General features: G+C 42.3%; 1 protein-coding gene across 1 annotated transcript in view; it reads right to left on the bottom strand.

Annotated features, from left to right (window-relative positions):
* Positions 1-597: 597 nt before the first annotated feature.
* Positions 598-23,244, bottom strand: part of LOC115637822 (cytosolic phospholipase A2 gamma-like) — a 46,882-nt gene continuing 24,235 nt past the window's right edge. Inside the window, exon 14 of the mRNA XM_030539442.1 lies at positions 598-842. Coding sequence (XP_030395302.1) covers positions 598-842 — 245 coding nt within the window. The remainder of the gene's footprint in view (positions 843-23,244) is intronic.

Below are 23,244 nucleotides of genomic sequence, written 5' to 3'. Positions count from 1 at the left end.
CCTAGGGAAAGGGAAACCTCTGGTCTCTCCGAAAACCCTTTCAAAGAGATATCATTGACACCTTGAATAAATGACAAAATAATCTGATTCCTACATTTAATCAAACATATTCCACCCTGCAAATTCCTACTGCAAAAAGTCATCTGTAACAAAAACAAGTCAACCAATGAATCAACAAAATGAAACACAAAAAAGAAACAATCAAGCAAACAAACAAGCCAAACCTCTCAAACTCCACTCACAATTTTTACCCCCAAAAAGAAGAAGAGAAAGAGATTTCATGTTCACTAGTGACTTAGCTATGGCTGTTGATATTCTGTGCAACATGCGCAGATAGCATGGCAATGTTAGCAGTATAAATCCCAAAGAGAGATAGGTGTGTATGTACATTTATAGATAGATATTTACATTCTGTTCTTATTTACACTGGTATAATTCTAAATTAACTCATTTAACTTCAGAGGAATTAGTCTGGATTTTATGAATTCATAAACAGAGTGCACCTTGTGTTCTCAAGGAGATAATTTTGTCATCAGTTGATTATATCCAAGAAGAAGCTCAGAATGAAATCTCAATCAAGGAGCAATGATGGACATTTTAATTCTTGGTGAATAACCTCCAAACAATCAGTTTCTTTAATGCAGCTTTGATCTCCATGTTCCTCATGCTGTAGATGATCGGATTCATCACTGGAGGCACCAGGGAATATAGAACACTTATCATGAGATCCATATTTGATGCTGAGCTGAAGGTGGGTTTCATGTACTCAAAGAAGCCAGTGCAAAGAAACAAAGAGACCACAGTGAGGTGAGGCAGGCCCTGCACAGCACTGCTTTGAAGATCTGAACATAAGACAGAATTATAAAGACAAAGCAGTTTAAACCTAAAAACATACTAAAGGCAATAGTCCCAATTTCACTGAGGTATGAGTCAGGACAGGCGAGGTTGAGCAGCTGGGGGATTTCACAGAAGAACTGGTGGATGACATTTGACTGGCAGAAGAGTAACCTGAAAGTGTTCCCGATGTGCAATGCAGAGTAGACAATACCAGTAATCCAGTAAACTGAACCATCAGCACACACACAGGAATATGGGAACTTGACACTTCATAGACAAATTCAAACTGAAGATAAAGTGTAATTTCAACAGATAATTAATCAATTGAACATCTTTCTAAAGCTTGTGGTGTAATTGTAATTACAAACACAGACATAATGTAAATAGGTAGATAAAACATGCATTTTGCCAGCTAATTTTTAGCCAATGTTGAAGAGAACAGTCAATGCAATAACAAAAAACAAATTACATACCAATTTAAAACTAATTCTTTTTAATGCTCTCTTTTGAAGTTAAGATATGACTTCATTACAGTTTGCAAGTACCTACATAGGGAACTAGAATTTAATAGAGACAAATTCTCTGTTTGAAGTACACAATATAGTCTCTCAAGGTGCTTTCCAGTGCTACATTTCTATCATTCAAGGATCTATATTAGACAAAATCAAGACTGGACTCTATATGTAGAGGATGTTTCTTCGCCCATTTGTCAAGAGGTGGGGTAGAAGAGAAGATCATACAATAATTATGTCTGTCATTTGTTGGGTTTATGGATGGATCTTTTCACGGATTTTGAAGACAAAGGATTTTCTAAGAAGTGGCAGAAATTAAGGTACACAAATACCATTTCACGTCAACCTTAGCTGTATGCTTAACTCCCTTAGACACCTTTAAAAATTCCAACCCATGATTCTAGACACCCTGGCACTCAAATGTGAGTCTTCCAACCAACCATTTTAGTCTTAGCCTTGTATTATGTAATATTATGTAATATTAGACTTGTATTATGTAATATTTATGGAATTATATTTACATTGCTGCATGAAAACTTAAGATCATTTTCATCAAATAATGTCACAGACTTCCATTTAATTGTCCTAGATACATCTCATGGCAAAAACAGAACAGGGAAATCAAACAGCCATCACAGAATTTATCCTCCTGGGATTTGGGAGTCATCCTGGACTGCGTGTTTTTCTCTTTGTGCTATTTATAGTGATCTACATTCTCACTGTGGCTGGAAACATCCTCATCATTGTGCTAGTTGTGGCTGATCAGCACCTTCACACCCCCATGTACTTCTTCCTGGGGAATTTGTCCTGCTTGGACACCTGCTACACTTTCACCATCCTGCCTAGGATGATGGCCAGTTTCCTGACAAATGAATATGTCATTTCAGTAAATGGCTGTTTCTTGCAATATTATTTCTTTACCTGGCTAGCTGGATCTGAGTGTTTTCTCATGTCTGTCATGTCTTATGATAGATATGTAGCGATATGCAAACCACTGCAGTATGCAACTCATATGAATGGCAAATTCTGCCTCCAGCTAGCAGCAGGATCTTGGATCAATGGGATGGTGGCTAGTGCTATAGTAACATCTCTGATGTCACGTTTAATCTTCTGCGGCCCCAGTGAAATAGACCATTTCTTTTGTGATTTCACCCCAGTGACTAAACTCTCCTGCAGTGACACCCGCCAGATCAAACTTGTCACTTTAGTCCTGGCCTCCATATTCACCCTGCCCCCATTTCTATTGACTCTCATCTCCTACATTTGCATCATCATCACGATGCTGAGAATTCCATCTACCACTGGGAGGCAAAAAGCATTTTCCACTTGCTCCTCCCACCTCATTGTGGTGACCATTTTCTATGGGACCCTGAATATTGTGTACCTGTCTCCCAAAACCCCAACTCTGAGAGACCTGAACAAAGTCTTCTCTGTCTTCTACACAGTTCTGACTCCTCTAGTCAACCCCATCATCTACAGCCTGAGAAATAAAAATGTCAAGGAGGCTTTGGCACATGTTAGGAGTGAGTGTGTGGCCTTGACAAGAGATCAGAGAATCCATGCTAATTTTTAAAGTACACAGTAAATGGAAACAATCATAGCTAAACAAGTCTGGCCTGTGATCTCTGACCTTACAGTCTGGCAGGTAGCCAGGTTATGATTCACTCTCATCTGGCTTCTCTTGTTGCTTCTCTTTAATTTTGAGTTTTAGAAAAGGGGTGGTAATGGCAAGGGACAAGGGCAGGCTTCTGGACGGTGGCTTTTAGAAATGATCTGAGGAACCTGTCAGATAGATGGATGAACAGGATGAAATCCAGGCTCAGAGGCTTGGATACACAGATGGGCTGAGGTGCCTAATTCCAGATTTAGGAACCTGCATCCCATTATTAGGCACTACCAAAATCCACAAAAGGACATCTGATGGGTGCCTCACCCAATAGGTGCGTAAACTCACTCAGCGCCAACATTTTTGCACCTATCTTCCTGCCTTTGCGCATGTGCACTGCTGCTTTTATCTAGGCCTCGGGGCACCTACATTCTCCATCATAACCTTTAGCCCGAGGTTTCAGGCACTCACCTGGCATGTGGGAGAACCCCTGTTGCAGTTCACACTATGCCTGCTGAGGGAAAGGGATTGAAGAGGGATCAGCCACTTCTCAATTGAGTGCTCTAACCACTGAGCTATAAAGTCTTCTTGCTCTTCCTGTGGCCCAATTAATATGTAATTATTCAATTATTTAATTAAAGTGGAGCCACTCTGACAGGAGAGATTGAGGAAGACCCATATCTGAATATCCCATAGCCCAAGGGAGGCTCCAGGCTATAAGGGAGCTCAGTGTCTCAACACCTTTGTACATCGCTTTGTGAATCTGGGCCAAAGTTCCTTAAGACAAATGGAGGGGAGGAAGGCTAGTTGTGTAGGAGATATGGGACAAAGACTTAGGCTGGGGATTTCAAAGGAGCTTACGGGTCTTAGGCATCTAACTCCTATTGTATTTCAGTTTGGATATCTAAATCCATGGCATTATTTGAAAAATCCCAGCATAAATACAGAGCAAATTATGCATGTAGCTGTTTGTACCTGATGGATTATATGTATTAAAATTTTAAAAAAATATTTCTATTGAAAATAAATAACCTTTCCCCTGATAACTTACAAGGCATGCTTTATATGTGAGATCACAATTATATGAAAATGAGGAATATGGGGGTTACAGTACGCTCTGCCAAGGTTTAGAATGTCACACACACTCCAAGACTATTGTGGATTTGGAAGTACTGGCCCTTACATTATCTCAAGAAAATCAGTTCTAAGAAGCATAAAAAAGAGCACACTTTAGAGGATCTAAAACCACACAGAAGAGGATAATTGTTTATGCAGACAGAAACACATGTACACTTGTGTGTATGCACACATCAGTTAGCGTAAACATTCTAGCATAGTCTATAAAACCATTGAATTTGTGCATCACAATGTATTGTCCGCATCTGGGGAAAGCTGTCTCACCTTGACCTGAATTACTTTGGCGTTTTGCGGAAAGCCTAAGACTAACAATTTCTTTCTTATTGCAAATCCTGTGGGGAAGATTGTTGTTCCCAGTCCAGTTCAAAGTATTTAAGAAGTACAATCGAGTCCCAAAACTTTTTAATAAGGTCTCACTTCAACCCATCACCATTAACCTTTTATATCTCCAAAACGTTGTTTTTATTAATGTCTCATGCCACTGACTTGTGTTTTCCCAAATGTAAATGCATTTAGTGAAATAACCTAATGAGCCTCTGGGGGAAAATCTTTCATCGTATGATGAAGCACTAGTTTACCTTTCGGAGTGATGACAATGGGCCAGATTGCCAGCTGGATTATATTGACATGAACTCCATTGGCGTGAGTGGGCCAGAGCCCCAGCTGGTGTAAACCAATGAATCTCCATTGGGGTTAGTGAACAACATTCTCCTCTGATGTAAATTGACGTAGCTCTGCTGGATCTGTGGGCCAGATCCCCAGTTGGTAGGCATAAGCTGTAGCTCCATTAGAGTCAACGGGCCAGTTCCCCAGCAGATGCAAATTGATGTAGCCCCATTAAAGTAAACAGAGCTATGGGTTTACTAGAACTGAGAATCTATCCCTATAGCTGTCCCTTTCTTATCCCTTAATTTCTGCAGCCATGTAGAGCTCTGGGTATGGTATAGCTACCCCCTTTTTCCACCCTAGAGCTTCTGCTGATAGGTGGACAACATAATGCAATATAGTTGCTCCTTTCTCATATCAATCATGCAGTACAGTATGCATGCTAAGTTCTCATCAGTGACCCTATGCAGCCTTGCAGCATGTAGACAGCATAGCTGCTGTATCTCCTTCCTTCCCAGGCTGAGGCAGGAAGGTCTGGTGGTTTAGGCACTAGAAAAAATAATTTATTTCCTAGCTCTGTCACCTGTTTTCTGTGTGGCTTTCCAGGAAAGAAGTGGAAATGGGTATGCCCAGTGTTCTCCATCCTTGGGCTTGTGGGCGTGGGATCGTGGACAGCACCCCTTGGAGTGAAACCCTATTTCTTCATCTCATGACAATGGCTACAGTTTGAGATGCAATAGATATGTGTTGCTATACATGTTTGTAGCTATTTAAATACTCTATGATGGAAAAACATGTCTAGTCATTCCCCAGAACCTGTCTGTCACTATCTGAACCCCACACAGGTCCACTGCAAGTTGTGACTTTCTTTGAAAATGTGTTTTTAATGGCATCAAGCAAGATTGTTACACACAACCTCAATGAAAATGCAGCCTTTTATGTAAACTAATTTTATTGTTTAATGAATTTCCTCTCAAGGTAGGATCTTCTGGCACAGAGAAACTTTGCAATGCAACCAGTCAAATTAAGAGGCCTTGGGTTTTATGGGGTAGCAAATGGGTGAGAGGCCATAAGATGGGAATGGGGCCTCTTGATCTCTCATCACCAAGGAATGGAAAGCTGCTCTTTTACTCTCTCCCTTGTTTCTATTAGCTGGAATGAAGCTACAGGAGGGTCTCACTTGTGATGGCCGCTGAGAGGTGCATGGAAAGAGCTACACAGAGGAAGCTGTAGTTGTTCTATGGTAATCTGAGCCCACCAATCAACCTTCTCAGATATAACCAGAGAAACAAGGAAGTGTTTAGTTTAGTCTAGGCGCAATTATCCTTAAGAATCCTTCCATGATATCTCAGATACGGGCTTCTGGCAGGCAGAACACCTCCTGGGAAGTCAGGTCAGGCAGGAAGATGGCCAGAGTCAATAAAGTGGCCCTTCCAATCAGGGCAGCATGACCTAATGTCCAGATTAAATAAAGTTGTCCCACTCTATAAAACTGTGTGGCCTATTGGAGAAGTGAGGCACCACTCAGGGGTTTGTAGTGCCCAGGTTGGGGGACTCAAACCCTCCCTTCTTCTCCAAGTCCCACCCCAGGCTTTGGCAGTGGTGGGGGTGCTCAGCACCGCATCAGCACACATCCTCATGAAACATACTGACTGATTCCCCTGTTCACTCACTGGAGAAAAGTCTAAGTCTCCTGGGCTGCTTCCTACACTTTCTCCCCCAGTGATGCTCCACAGATCCCCCAGGTCTCTGGGGCTTCAGGTGGCACAGTTCCTGCCTTCGCGGACTCTTCTCTGGGCTCCTCAGGCAGTCTGGGGTCTGTCTGGAGCTCTGCATGCTCTGGGTCTGTATCTGGAGCCTGTATCAGCTCCCTGAAGAGAGCCAGCAGTCTGCATCCTCCCGCTTCAGCAGTCTGCCCACACTGAGTTGGGCTGCTTCCTTTAATACTCTGCCTCCAGGCTGAACATGCCCAGCAGAGTCAGAAAGCCAAGGCTTCCTCAGCCTGAAAAGCACAGTTAACCCTTTAGGGGCTGGTTCAGGGTAGGTGCACCCATCACACCTGGTCAGAAGCCTCACTGGTGAAAGATTATTACCCAATCCGCCACTTCTACAAAGAAAAGTCGATGTGCACCAGCTTCTGTACACTGATCAGATTCTCCAAGCACTTCAAGCAAAACACAGTTTTAGGTAAAACATAAAACAGATTTATTAACTGCAGAGAGATAGATTTTAAGTTATAAATAATAAATGTACAGATCAAAATTGGTTACCCAAGAAATAAAAGCAAAATTACAATCTGAGTTCTACAAACTAGAAAGAATTTGACTCAAACACTGTCTCAACATGGTGGTACAGTTCCTTCAGGCACAGACTGAGATTCCTCTTTTCAGCCTGGGACCACCTCCCCCATTTGTCCACAAGATGTCTTCCCAGGCATTCAACTGCCGGGGGGGAGTGAGACCAAGTGATGATATAATTTCCCCCTTTTATAGCTTCCTCCAGCTTTCTGGAAAGATCCTTTGCTGTAATGTGAGTTAAGAAATCTCCATTCCCTATATGCTCCCTCTGAAAAGCCTTCATTGTATACAGATCCTGTGATAGTCCTTGGTAGTGTGGTTTCCCCTTAATGGGCCATCAACGTTGGCTGGCTTCACCATTGTTGTACCTGAAAGGCTGATTGTAGGTGTTTCCAATCTTACAATATACTTCAGTAACATATACATAGCAAACTTCATAACTTCCCATATAGTGATAGCACATACAATGCAACAGGATATTAATAATTTTTAAATGATACCTCATAAGGCATATTTTGTACAAAACCTATCATAGTCATGTATCAGAGAGGTAGCCGTGTTAGTCTGGATCTGTAAAAATCTACAATGAGTCCTGTGGAACCTTATAGACTAAAATATGTATTGGAGCATGAGCTGTCATGGGTGAATACCCACTTTGTCAGACGCAGTGGGTATTCCCCCCCAGAAAGCTTATGCTCCAAATCGTCTGTTAATCTATATGGTGCAACAGGACTCTTTGTTGCTTTCTATCTTAGTCATATTACCATGTAAAATATGGGGGTACCAGGGTACAGTTTTGGAGCACAGAGTGTCACAGGGACATGATAGCAGATTCCAAGTACATAAAAGATTGTAGAAGGATGAGGGAGAAAATTTGTTCTCCTTAACCTTCTAGGATAGGACAAGAATCAATGAATTTAAATTGCAGAAAGAGCAGTTTAGCTTGGACAGTAGGGAAAACCTCTTAACTGCCACAGTAGTTAAGTACTGGAATAAATTGCCTAGGGAGATTGTGGAATCTCCATCATTGGAGATTTTTAAGAGCAAGTTAGACAAAGACCTCTCAGGGATGGTCTAGATAATACTTATCCCTGCCATGAGTGCAGGGGACCGGACTAGTCCTACGATTCTATGATTCTAGGATAAGTATAGAAATAGGGCCCCTGTTGCACTTATATGATGGTCAGTATCTTGGCTGGTACCTTGTGGTTGAACCAGGGATCTCCAGAGGTAAGAGTGGGAGTCCCTGCAGCTTGATCTAAAGAGACAGGCTCTCTGGTAGGGGTGTGACAAACTCGTTGACTCTGGGGATTGGGCAGAGAGGAGATTTGTAACACGCAGAGACCAATAGATGGCATTTGTATAAGTGACTCTGTGTGGCTGCTTTATCTGAACTCAGTTCACCTAACACATCCTGGAGGCCAGACATTCCCAATAAACCCATGTCATTGTTATTGCCGTTTGTTCTCAGGTACACACGGTCACTCAGATCCTCACACTCCAGAAATGTGCATGTAACCCAGGCTAACACAATATGGCTCATTGTCTCCTCTAGTGGTCAGAGCTTGTACAGCAGCTTATGAGTCGGTTTTTGTCTCTATACTAGTTCACTTAGTGCTTGTAGCCTAGGGATTATGGCATCCTGCTTGAAAATCTACAGGCCCTGTGTTCAACTCCTACGTAGCTTCTATCAAGGATACATGTAGATGGATGTATCTCCATTGAAATCAGGATTTCAGATCCCCATAGGGTGTAAATTAGTTAAGTGCTATCAAAATGAATAGAACTACACTGGTTTGCTAAGGATCTAGCCCTAAACGTTAAGATCTGATTATTTTCTCACATATGCCAGTTTTATGTCACTCTGACTCTGCTGATACCCTGTGGAACAGCCTTCCAAGGTGAACAGTGGGGCCAAACAATATCTAACTGGCTTCAAGACTTAGCTTGATAAGCTTATGCAGGGGATGGCATGATGAGACTGCCTACAATGGTATGCGGCCCATTGGCAACTACCAGTAGCAAAGATCGCCAGCTTCTGGAGATGAGACACTGGATGGGGAAGAGTCTGAGTTACCACAGAGAATTCTTTCCCAGGAATCTGCCTGGTGGGTCTTGCCCACATGTGCAAGGTCTAACTGATCGCCATATTTGGAGTCAGATTGGCAGAGACACTGGGGAATTTTCACATTCCTCTGCTGCATAGTGCATGGGTCACTTATAGGTTTAAAATAGTGTCAATGGTGAATTTTCTGTAATTAGAAGTGATTACATCATGATTTGAGGATGTCACTAATTCAGCCACAGGCTAAAGGTCTATTACAGGAGTGGGTGGGTGACGTTCTGCCACCTGCAATGTGCAAGAGGTCAGATTAGATTATCATGATGATACCATTTGATCTTAATTAATACATAAAATGGAAAGAAGCTCCCATCTTTGCTTTCTAGTGTCCATGGAACAGGTGTAAGTGGCAACACAGCTTAATAGGCATTGCTTGGGCACAGAATGAAATGCTGATTCCTCCCTCCTATGAAATACACACCAGAATTGGGTCAGATCTTCTGATGATGTAAACCAGCCCAAATACATTGACATCAGTGGAATTAATCTGGATTTGCACTGGGGGCAATTGAGAGCAGAATCTTGTCCACTTCTGCATAAACTGCGTTGTCATGGAAATAAATAACATGGAATGGGAGACACAAACTGAAAGAGTATTTATTTGAAAAAGACAGAAAATTAATTCTTGATGAATAACCTCCCCATAGTCAGTCTTCTCAATGAAGATTTGATCTCCTTGTTCCTCATGCTGTAGATGACCGGATTCATCATAGAAGGCACCACAGAATAGAGAACAGCCACCACGAGATCCAGACCTGATGCTGAACTGGAGGTGGGTTTCAGGTAGGCAAAGATACCAGTGAAAACAAACAAGGAAACCACAGTGAAGTGAGAAGGCTTTATGCCGGCCATGCTCAGAAGGAATTCTCAGCACTGTGTTGAAGATCTGAACATATGACATAATTATTAAACCAAAACAACTTAAGCCTATGCATGCACTAAAGATGAGAGCCCCAATTTCTCTGAGGTACAAGTCAGAGCAGGCAAGTTTAAGGAGCTGGGGGATTTCACAGAAAAACTGATTCACTATGTTACCTGCACAGAAAGTTACTGCAAATGTGTTCCAGGTGTGCAGTGCAGCATAAAGAATTCCACTGAGCCAAGCACTGGCTGCCATTTGGACACAAGCTCTGCTGTTCATCACACTCTCATAGTGCAGTGCTTGGCAGATGGCGATGTATCGGTCGTACGCCATGATGGTGAGAAGGGAAAAATCTGTTCCCATTAAGAAGATGAGGAAAAAGACTTGGATGACACATCCAGCATAGGAAATTGATCTGGAGTTGATTAGGGAATTGGCCATGGATTTGGGGCTGGTGACAGAGATGGAGCCGAGGTCTAGGATTGACAGGTTCACCAGGAAGAAGTACATGGGAGTGTGAAGATGGTGGTCGAGGGCTACAACTGTGATGGTGAGAAGGTTCCCCTTCAGGGCTGCCAGGTAAATCACCAGGAACACCACAAAGTGCAAAATCTGCAGCTCCCAAATGTCTGAGAATCCAAGGAGAAAGAAATGGATCAAGGTGGTTTGCTTGGACATTTTCTTCCTCAGAACATCATGCGCTGCCTCTGGAGGGAAGGAGAAGGGCAACGGTCAGGATTACATCAGTAAAATAATTCTTCTTTTGTGAAAACCACCTTAGTTCACAGAAGTCAGACCCCTGGCTTGTGCAGATTGGTGTAAGATGGGATGGGGTGTAGAGGAACCACTGACTCCAGTGGAGTTAGTCCAGATTTACACTGGGTAGAGTGAGAGGATAGTCAGCCCCATTGACCAAATGAGATTGCTGCTGGTTTACACCAAGCTGAAGGAAAACAGAGTAAGGACCAATTGCTTTTTAGACGTCTGAATACCTTTCTACTCAATGAAGTATAAAATTAGGTGAATCTTATCTTCATTTCATAGAGGGGAAAATGCAGACCAGAGAGCTAGAATGTGCTGTCAAATACACCAGTGTAAATCTTGGGTAATGTCACTGAAAGCAGTGGAATTACTTTGTATTTACACTGCTGCAAATGGGAGTAGCATCTACCACAGAGATGAAAGGGCTCACTCATGGCTATACAATGACTGACTGTAGAATCAGGAACAGAATGCAGGACAAACCCTAAATCCCAGTCAGCTGTTCTAGCCATGACCCAACACTATCTACCCATAACAGAACAAAAAAGGTCCCAGGCTGCTTTCTCACTTCTATAGCACCCATGACCCCATGCTCTCTTGGTGGGGGGCGGGATTTGAACCCAGGAGTCGTGATATTGCCCCACCCCTCCCATAATCATTGGATTACATGCTAAGCCCAGAACTTGGAATAGAAGCAGGAAGTCCTGACTCCAAGCCACCCACCCTAATCATTCCACTATAAGATTCCACTGTTAAGAATTGTAAAAATGCTGCACAGTGCTCTTAATAGCAAGATCAGTAGTACATAAGAACAGCCATACTGGGTTAGACCAAAGGTCCATCTAGCTCAGTATCTTGTCCTCCTACAATGACCAATGTCAGGTAGCCCAAAGAGAATGAACAGAACAGGTAATCACCAAGTCTGCTATAGACCATCAGACCAAGAGGATAAGGTGGACAAGGCATTCTTCCAGCAACTAACAGGAGTTACTAGATCACAGGCTGTGGTTCTCATGGGGGACTCAATCACCCCGATATCTGCTGGGAGAGCAATACAGAGGTACACAGACAATCCAAGAAGTTTTGGAAAGTGTAGGGGACAATTTCCAAGTGCAAGTGCTGGAGGAACCAACTAGGGCAGTGGTCCCAAACGAGGTGCCCGTGGGCAACATGGCACCTGCTGGGGCATTTATGTACACCCACCAAGTGCTCAGCAGGGGAAAGAAGCCGTGGGCCTGTGGTTGCTGGGGACAGAGAACACCAGGGCTGCAGGCGTCGGTTCTCTCTGTCCCCAGCAAGTGCGAGGCTGTGGCTAAGCCGGAGAGAAGTCACTGCCCCGCGCCTGCCAGGGACAGAGAACTCCAGGGCTGCGGTCGCCGGCACTCTCTGTTTCCGGCAGATGCGGGGCTGCAGCTTCTCTCTGGTTTCTGAAGACAAATGTAAGAAGAATGAATCCTTTTCAAACTTTATGTCTTATCATTGCATTATCCATCAAGAAGCTTTGTGTCTCAAAGTTCTCTCTTTTCAACATGTTATGAATGTTGTTATTAAAATAATTAACTCTATTTGAGCGAAACCTTTGCAACACCTACTTTTTAAGGCCCTGTTGGAAGATGTTGATGATAAACAATCTGATCTTATCTTGCACACAGAAGTACGATGGCTGAGCGAAGCTAAAGTTCTTGCAAATTTTTAAGCCTAATAGAAGAGATCAAAAAATTTCCAAAGTCCACAAATCAGAACTTTGAGCAACTAGAAGATTCCAGCTGGCTAATGGATTTGGCTTTTCTTGCTGACATTACTGACAAACTGAACATTTTAAATCTTGAGCTCCAGGGAAAAGACAAACATGTGGCTCAAATGATAGGTTCTGTAAAATCATTCAAAACAAAACTGATCTTCTAGATGTCACATATGAAGACCAAGTCTCTTGAACATTTCCCAAGTATGAAGAAAATGGTATGTGACAGTGATTTTAACCCATCACCATTTGTTATCTATATTCAAACACTGCTGGAACAATTTGAAAAGAGATTTCAACAGTTCACCACCACTGAGCCTGTAATTGCCTTTCTTGTGAATCCTTTTACTTCCCAAATAGAGGTAACAGAAATGGCTACATCAATTTCGAGTCTAACTCAAGTAAGAACAGAAGACGCAGAACTGGATATTTTGGACCTTCAAATTTATATTGTTCTAAAACCTACACAACAGATGAAAACTTTTGGAATCTGGTTGACCGAAAAAAGTTTCCTATCTTAAAAAATGTAGCATACAAAATAAAATCTTATTTCAGTTCCACTTGTCTGTGCGAAGTTCTATTTTCAACAATGAACATCATAAAATCAAAATACAGATCTCAGCTTACAGATGCCTGTCTTGATGATTGCTTACGAACGGGAATATCATCCTACTCTCCCAACTACGAAAAATTAGCTGAAGAAATGCAGTGTCAAAAATCACACTGACTTTATTAAAATAACCACGTGAATTAATGATACTTATTTTCCATTAACTGCTGATGAACGCTTATGATTAACTTGTGTTTAATTTTTTTTCATACTTGTTTGTTTGTGTATTGAAATACAGATACAAGTAACAATACACAGAATATTTTTAATTAACTATAACTGGCTATCTATGTTAAAGTAAGAATAATAAATATATTTGGACAAGCAGTTCAATAATGTGTTACTTTTTAAAAAATAAATAAGATGAAAAGTGTTTATGATATTTATTTTGTAAAAACTCCTTAATTTTTCATACAGGTAGTTAAAAAAGAACAAATTCACATGGTAAGGTGAAAGAGTAATTGACAAATAATTTAATTAATACCTTTTACATGTACAATTACCAATTTTATCTTATGGATTCATATATTATGTAATATTAAATATGATGTTTTTCATATTTATTGTACAAATGCAAAATAAGCCTTGAAAAATTGTTGGTGCATGCCACACTCTTCTGAAAACATAATGTGCTACTTGCCACAAAAAGGTTGGGGACCACTGAACTAGGGGCACAGATCTTCTTGACCTGCTGCTTACAAACCAGGAAGAATTAGTAGGGGAAGCAAAAGTGGATGGGACTCAAGGAGGCAGTGACCATGAGATGGTCAAGTTCAGGATCCTGACAAAAGGAAGAAAGGAGAGCAGCAGAACATGGACCCTGGACTTCAGAAAAGCAGACTTTGACTCCCTCCGGGAACTGATGGATAGGATCCCCAGGGAAAACAACATGAGGGGGAAAGGAGTCCAGGAGACCTGCCTGTATTTTAGGTTTCAGAGTAGCAGCTGTGTTAGTCTGTATCTGCAAAAAGAACAGGAGTACTTGTGGCACCTTGGAGACTAACACATTTATTTGAGCATAAGCTTTCGTGAGCTACAGCCCTCTTCTTTGAATGCATGGAATATAGTGAGGAGATATATATGTACACACAGAGAGAGCATGAAAAGGTTGGAGTTGTCTTACCAACTCTGAGAGGCCAATTAAGTAAGAGAAAAAACTTTTGAAGTGGTAATCAAGATAGCCCATTACAGACAGTTTGATAAGAAGTGTGAGAATCCTTATTGAGGTTGCAGGAACAAACCATCCCCGTATGTAGAAAGAATAGTAAATATGGTAGGCCAACAGCTTGGCTTAACAGTGAAATCCTTGCTGATCTTCAACACAAAAAAGAAACTTACAAGAAATGGAAGATTGGACAAATGACCAAGGAGGAGAATAAAAATATTGCTCAGGCATGCAGTACTGAAATCAGGAAGGCCAAATCAGAAACGGAGTTACAACTAGAAAGGGATGTTAAGAATAAGAAGGGTTTCTACAAGTATGTTAGCAAAATGAAGAAGGTCAGGGAAAGTGTTGGCCACTTACTGAATGCGAGAGGCACCCTAGTGACAGAGGATGTAGAAAAAGCTAATGTACTCAATGCTTTTTTTGGCTCTATCTTCACAAACAAGGTCAGCTCCCAGACTTCTGCACTGGGCAGCACACTATGAGGAGGAGGTGACCAGCCCTCTGTGGAGGAAGAAGTGGTTCAGGACTATTTAGAAAAGCAGGACATGCACAAGTCCATGAGGTTGGATGGACTGCATCCGAGGGTGCTAAAGGAGTTGGCGGATGTGATTGCAGAGACATTGGCCATTATCTTTGAAAACTCATGACAATCGGGGGAGGTCCTGGATGACTGGAAAAAGGCTAATGTAGTGCCCATCTTTAAAAAAGGGAAGTAGGATCCAGGGAACAGCAGGCCAGTCAGTCTCATCTCAGTCCCTGGAAAAATCATGGAGCAGGTCCTCAAGGAATCAATTCTGAAGCACTTAGAGGAAAGGAAAGTGATCAGGAAGAGTCAGCATGGATTCATCAAGGGCAAGTCATGCCTGACTAACCTAACTGCCTTCTATCATGAAATACATGGCTCTGTGGATGAGGGGGAAGCAGTGGATGTGTTATTCCTTGACTTTAGCAAAATTTGATATGGTCTCCCACAGTATTCTTGCCAGCAAGTTAAAGAAATATGGGCTGGATGATTGGACTATAAGGTGGATAGAAAGCTGGCTAGATCATTGGGCTTAATGGGTAGTGATCAATAGCTCCATGTCTAGTTGGCAGCCGATATCAAACAGAGTGCTCCAGGGGTCGGTCCTGTGGTTGGTTTTGTTCAATATCTTCATTAATGATCTGGAGGATGGTGTGGACTGCACTCTCAGCAAGTTTGCAGATGACACTCAACTGGGAGGAGTGGTAGATATGCTGAAGGGTAGGGATAGGATACAGAGGACTGAGACAAATTAGAGGATTGGGCTAAAATAAATCTGATAATGTTCAACAAGGACAAGTGCAGAGTCCTGCACTTAGGACAGAATAATCCCATGAACTGTTACAGACTAGGGATCAAATGGCTAGGCAGCAGTTCTGCAGAAAAGGACCTAGGGGATACGATGGACGAGAAGCTGGACATGAGTCAACATTGTGCCCTTGTTGCCAAGAAGACTAATAGCATTTTGGGCTGTATAAGTAGGAGCACTGCCAGCAGATAGAGGGACATGATCACTGCTCTCTATTCAGCATTGACGATGCCTGATCTGGAGTACTGTGTCCAGTTTTGGGCTCCACACTACAAGAAGGATGTGGAAAAAATGGAAAGAGTCCAGTGGAGGGCAACAAAAATGACTGGGGGGCTGGAGCACATGATGTATAAGAAGAGGTTTAGGGAACTGGGATTTTTTGTCTGCAGAAGAGAAGAAGGAGGGGGATTTGATAGTTGCTTTCAACTGCATGAAAGGGGGTTCCAAAGAGGATGGACCTAGGCTGTTCTCCGTTGTAGCATATGACAGAAGAAGGAGTAATGACCTCAAGTTGCAGTGGGGGAAGTTTAGGTTGGATGTTAGGAAAAACTTTTTCACTAGGAGGGCAGTGAAGCACTGAAAGGTGTTACCTAAGAGGTGGTGGGTTATCCTTCCTTAGAGGTTTTTAAAGCCAACCCCTGGCTGGGATTATTTAGTTGGGGATTGGTCCTGCTTTGAGCTGGGAGTTGGACTAGATAACCTCCTGAGGTCCCTTCCAATCCTGATATACAATGACTTTAAGTGATCCCCTGTCACCCATTCCCCAGCTTCTGGAAAACACAGGCTAGGGACACCATCCCTGCCCATGCTGGCTAATAGCCATTGATGGATCTGTCCTCCAGGAACACATCTAGTTCCTTTTCCAACCCTGTTATAGTCTTCACTTCACAACATCCTTCAATAAAGAGTTCTTCAGGTTGACTGTGCATTGTGTGAAAAAAAAAACTTCCTTTTGTTTGTTTTTAACCTGCTGCCTATGAATTTCTTTGGATGATCCTTAGTTCTTGTGATGTTAGACAAGGAATAAATAACTTTCTTCACATCCATCATGATTTTATAGACTTCTATCATATCCCCCCCCTTAGTCATGTCTTTAAAACTGAAAAATCCCAGTTTTATCGATCTCCCCTCATAAAGGAAACCGTTCCATACCTCTAATCATTTATGCTGCCCTTTCTGAATATTTTCTACTTCTAATATATCTTTTTTTGATATGGGAAGACCACATTTACATGCAATATTCAAGATGTGGGTGTACCATGGATTTATATAGAGCCAATATGATATTTTCTGTCTTATTATCTTATCTTTTTCCTAATTAATCCCAACACTCTGTTCGCTTTTTTGACCGCTGCTGCCCATTGAGTGGATGTTTTCAGAGAACTATCCACAATGACTCCAAGATCTCTTTTCATTGGTAACAGCTAATTTAACCTCATGATTTTATATGTATAGTGAGGATTATGTTTTCCAATGTGCATTACTTTGCGTTTATCAACATTGAATTTCATCTGCCATTTTGTTGCCCAGTCATCCAGTTTTCCAACATTTCTTTGTAACTCTTAACAGTCTGCTTTGGACTTAAATATCTTGAGTAGTTTTGTATCATCTGCAAATTGTTCCACCTCAGTGTTTATCCTTTTTTCCAGATCATTTATGAATATGTTGAATAGGACTGATCCAGTACAGACCTCTGGAGGACACCACTATTTACCTCTCTCTATTCTGAAAATTGACCATTTATTTCTAGCCTTTGTTTCCTACCTTTTAATCCCTTACTGATCCATGAGAGAACTTTCCCTCTTATCCCATGAGAGCTTACTTTGCTTAAGAGCCTTTGGTGAGGGACCTTGTCAAAGGCTTTCTGAAAATCTCAGTACTCTATATCCACTCGATCCCCTTTGTCCACATGCCTGTTGACCCCCCTCAAATAATTCTTGTAAATTGGTGAAGCATGATCTCTCTTTTCAAAAACCATGTTGACTCTTCCCCAACCAATCATATTAATCTATGTGTCTGATCATTTTGTTCTTTTCTATAGTTTCAACCAATTTGCCCGGTTGAAACTATAGAAAAGAAAACTGAAATTAGGCTTACTGGCCTGTAATTGTCAAGATCGCGTCTGAAGTCTTTTAAAAAAAATTGACATCACATTAGCTATCCTCTAGTCATTTGGTGCAGAAACTGATTTAGATGATAGGTTACAGACTACAGTTAGTAGTTCTGAAATATTACATTTTGAGTTCCTTCAGAACTCTTGGGTGAATCCCATATGGTCCTGGTGACTTATTGATGTTTAGTTTATCAATTTGTTACAAAACCTCTTCTGATGACACCTCATTCTGGGACAGTTCCTCAGATTTGGCACCAAAGATCATAGTAGAATGCGGCAGGATCAAGATCCAGTCAAGATCAGGGCACTATCGAGCTGGGCTCTCTTGAATTGTCCCTCATTTTACTTCCTTTTATATCAGTGATGGTCTGTTATGCGTATGAACTGCAAGATTTAGCACCATCCTTTCCTTTCTCCTGCTCCCTCCCTCTCAATCAATTACAAGTTGCATCGACAAGGAAGAAGATAAATGAGATTTCAGAAGGACTAATGATTAACCTTTCTGGAACACTCGTATACAGGGTCACCCAATCCATCCCCCCTGTTAAAGCCATTGGGGTACACAAAATGTTATTTGGTATTTGGGTATTGATTGACATTATTTTAGGCAGGGCTGGAAATGCTGGCTCTTATTAATGTTGCCTGACACTGCTCTTTATAAACTTTTCTGTTGTCTATAACTTCACCAAACTTTAACCACTGAAGTTGCTAACTTCTATGTCAGGTGTCTAGCTCAAAACACATGAGACATTTCCAGGAATGAAGTCAGGGGAAAATTTGCTGTTTTGCTCATTATAAGCTCTAGTGTAACCAGGCTTTGGAGACTGGATTTTACATTTAGAATGAGGAGTCATTTTATAAAACAAAAAAGGTGAGATAAAAATAATCTAAAATAAGATTTAAAGTAAAAAATAAAATATTGAAAATTGAACAAAATGGTTTAATTTTACTGAAATGTAATGTTTGAACTTACACCTAAATTAAAAAAAATCATTCCAAGGGAAATTTTGAAATTTGATTACAATTTGGCATGAAAACAAATTTTCAAATCACAGCCTATCCCATTAAATGGACTTGCTGGTTCTTGGCCAGCTCCCTAACAAAGCAATCAGATGCTGTATTCATGAGCAACATAGAAAATGGCAAGAGGAAAATCAATTATTTTCTTTTAGGAGCAAGGTTAGAGTAGTGTGCGGTGAATAAGGTCTGGGGCCACACACTGAAGAATGAGAAGAAAAGAAAATACTGAAAAGCAGCTTACTCAGTGAGCCTTGTGCATCGTGTGCACTGAACGAGGCAGGGATCCCATGGAAAATGTAATATATGGTTGTGTAATTAAAGACTGCATTGTAACTTCATTGAAGAAAAACCAAAATGTGTGTGTTGGAAACTAGATCTAACTGGGGGATAATATAATAAGCCAATGGGGTGTCTGACCATAATCCCATTCTTTTCATCCTTAAGAAGATGAGGGGCTCAACTGGGGAACAGACGCTTGGGAGATTCCCAGGAGACAGACTGACAGGCCTTTCCTTCAACTTCAGAGACTCTGTCCTTTGCTCATGAGCCCTTGTACAACCAGACCACAGGCCACCAGTGGGATACACCTGGCCATCAGCACTGGACCAGTGAGGACCACAGACTGGTATATGTGAGCTCCTGCTCTTGTTTCCCCTCCATTTCTCTCCCCTACTATCATCTTCTCTGTTGGCTTTTTACCTGATCCTGAGACCAACTTCACCATGAGCACAGTGAAGCTGAGATGGCCCATCCAGCTTGGCCCAGGTGGACAAGGATCAACAAAGAACAGAGACCTGACCAGACCCACCATGTGACATCCCAGACCAGAGGAGTGAGCCATAATCCAGAGAAACAGTTGTCCTGGCTGACCTGCCACCGACCCAAATGACAGGGCAGTCACCAGCTATGCTGAAGTGTATTTTCCACACCTTTATGATCTTATATCTTCTTACTAGGTGTGAGGGTTGAGAACTTTTCAAGATATCTAAAGATACTTATGTGCAGGGCTGAGGAGGAGTCGGTACTCATGGTACATGTAGGTACTAATGACATAGGCAAAGGAAGGAGAGAGGTCCTGGCTGCCAAATGGAGGCTGTGGGTAAGAGATTAAAATCCAGGAGCACCAATGTAGCATTCTCAGAAATGTTTCTAGTTCCACACAAAGGGCCAGGGAGAGAGGCAGAACTACAGGATCTCAATATGTGAATGATACGATGCTGTTCAGAGAAGGAATTTAGGTTCATTAGCAACCAGACAACGTTTAGAGAAAGGAGAAGCCTATACAGGAAAGATAGGCACCACCTAAATCAAAACAGAACTAGACTGTTGAATGTAAAATAAAATAGCTTGTTGAGAAGTTTTTTAAACTAAGGTCTGGGGGAAAGCCAACAAGACCAGAGGAGTACAGGGTTTGGGAAACACATCCTATAGGAGAGGATTTATTAATGGGGATTCTCTATATTCTCATAAAGAAGAGAGGATAGAAGTTGATAAAGTTGATAGAAGCTGGGGGGACAGGTAGATACGCTGGAGGATAGGGATAGGGTCCAGAGTTACCTAGACAAATTGGAGAATTGGGGGCAAAGAAATCTGATGAGGTTCAACAAGGACAAGTGCAGTATCCTGCACTTAGGATGGAAGAATCTCATGCACTGCTACAGGTTGGGGACCAAGTGGTTAAGCAGCAGTTCTGAAGAAAAGAACTTGGGGATTACAAGTATCAGAGGGTAGCCGTGTTAGTCTGGATCTGTAAAAGCAGCAAAGAATCCTGTGGCACCTTATAGACTAACAGACGTTTTGGAGCATGAGCTTTCGTGGGTGAATACCCACTTCCTCAGATGCATGTCAGACATGCATCTGAGGAAGTGGGTATTCACCCACGAAAGCTCATGCTCCAAAACGTCTGTTAGTCTATAAGGTGCCACAGGATTCTTTGCTGCTTTTGGGGATTACAGTGGATGAGAAGCTGGATATAAATCAGCAGTGTGCCCTTGTTGCCAAGAAGGCTAACAGCATATTGGGCTGTGTTAGTAGGAACATTGCCACCAGATCGAGGGAAGTGATTATTCCCCTCTATTCAGCACTGGTGAGGCCACATCTGGAGAATTGCATCCAGCTTTGGGCCCCCCACTACAGAAGAGATGTGGACAAATTGGAGAGAGTCCAGTTGAGGGCAACAAAAATGATAAGGGGGCTGGGGCACATGACTTATGAGGAAAGGTAGAGGGAACTGTGGTTATTTAGGCTGCAGAGCGAGGGAGGGGTTGATAGCAGCCTTCAACTACCTGCGGGGCAGTTCCAAGGAGGATGGAGCCCGGCTGTTCTCAGTGATGGCAGATGGCAGAACAAGGAGCAATGGTCTCAAGTTACAGTGAGGGAGCTCTAAGTTGGATATCATAAACATTATTTCACTAGGAGGGTGGTGATGCACTGGAATGGGAGGTGGTGGAATCTCCTTCCTTAGAGATTTTTAAGGTTGGGCTTGACAAAGCAGTGGCTGGGATGATTTAGTTGGTGTTGGTCCTGCTTTGAGCAGATGACCACCTGAGGTCTCCTCCAACCTCTGTCATCTATGATTCTATGACAGGTAGGAACTGAACAGAAGCAGTCAAGAATAAAAGAGTCCTATACAATTACATCACATGAAAGCAGACAACTAACCCCTAACTGCTCTAACCCCTCAGACAGAGACCAATACCTACAAAATCTCCACCAAGCATTCTCATAACTACAATACCCGCATGAGGAAATAAGGAAACAGATCAACAGAGCCAGACATGTACCCAGAAGCCTCCTACTGCAAGAAAGAAACGAACAGGACTCCACTGGCCATCACATACAGTCCCCAGCTAAAACCTCTCCAACGCATCATCAGGGACCTACAACCCATCCTGGACAATGATCCCACACTTTCAGAGGCCTTGGGTGGCAGGCCAGTCCTCGCCCACAGGCAACCTGCCAACCTGAAACATATTCTCACCAGTAACTGCACACCGCACCATAGGAACTCTAGCTCAGGAACCAATCCATGCAACAAACCTCGATGCCAACTCTGCCCTCATATCTACACCAGCGACACTATCACAGGACCTAACCAGATCAGCCACAGCATCACCGGTTTGTTCACCTGCACGTCCACCAATGTAATATATGCCATCATATGCCAGCAATGCCCCTCTGCTATGTACATCGGCCAAACTGGACAGTTGCTACGGAAAAGGATAAACGGACACAAATCAGATATTAGAAATGGCAATAGACAAAAACCTGTAGGAGAACACTTGAACCTCCCTGGCCACACTATAGCAGACCTTAAGGTGGCCATCCTGCAGCAAAAAAACTTCAGGACCAGACTTCAAAGAGAAACTGCTGAGCTTCAATTCATCTGCAAATTTGACACCATCAGCTCAGGATTAAACCAAGACTGTGAATGGCTTGCCAATTACAGAACCAGTTTCTCCTCTCTTGGTTTTCACACCTCAACTGCTAGAACAGGGCCTCATCCTCCCTGACTGAACTGCCTCATTATCTCTAGCTTGCCTGCATATATATATCTGCCCCTGGAAATTTCCACTACATGCATCTGACGGAGTGGGTATTCACCCACGAAAGCTCATGCTCCAAAACGTCTGTTAGTCTATAAGGTGCCACAGGACCCTTTGCTGCTTTTACAGACCCAGACTAACACGGCTACCCCTCTGATACATGAGGAATCTAGTTGCACTTGAAAATTGCCCTGTTCTGTTCATTCCCTCTGAAGCATCTGTCACCGGCCTCTGTCAGAAGACAGAACACTGGGTTAGAAGGACTATTGGTCTGACCCAGTATAGCCAATCTTATGTTTCCCCATTTTATGTCTGTCAGTCTTTTCAAAAGCAGAAAAAGTAATCACCATTCACAGGGGGTTCACTTGACATTCAGCAAATACTTGAGCATGCTGTGCACTGACTGGTCCACGTGGCTCTTCTGGCCTGAACTAAAATATCCCTAGTGCACATTATCACAGTAATGTTTGAAACAGAACTACATCAGTGTATCCTAGAGTCCGTTTGGGAGTGTGACAGCTAGTGCACAGTAGAAGTATACACTCATCTCCCGTTGACTACTGCACCCACGTAACAAGTTCTAATTAATAGCCTCTCTCTCTGAAAAAGGAATTTGGGTGAGTTTTAATTATGGTTGTTTGACAGAACCACACTCTGTTTCAATTTCAGTATGCTTTACGTCTTGCTTTGATTCCTTGCCTTGTGTATCCTAGTCAATACATCTCCCAATCTTTGGCATGGATTTTCCAGGGCATGTGCCATGGACTAAACATGCTGCAGTCTCTGTTCCCAAAATCTGGAAGCATGTTTGACTGTTCAGTGTTGTACGTGACAGGTAGAATTCAACGCCTTGACTCTCTGGGACAATTTTTGCCAACAAAATCAACATAATATACATGAGACTATAGAAAGGAAGAGACTTAGCAACTTAGGTAGAAGTAACAACAAATTAATAGACGAAATAAGAATAAAGAT

This window comes from Gopherus evgoodei, chromosome 21 (genome assembly GCF_007399415.2).
Source record: "Gopherus evgoodei ecotype Sinaloan lineage chromosome 21, rGopEvg1_v1.p, whole genome shotgun sequence".
NCBI lineage: Eukaryota > Metazoa > Chordata > Testudines > Testudinidae > Gopherus > Gopherus evgoodei.
Note: the sequence above shows the minus strand (reverse complement) of the source record. Positions and strands in the feature narration are given on the sequence as shown.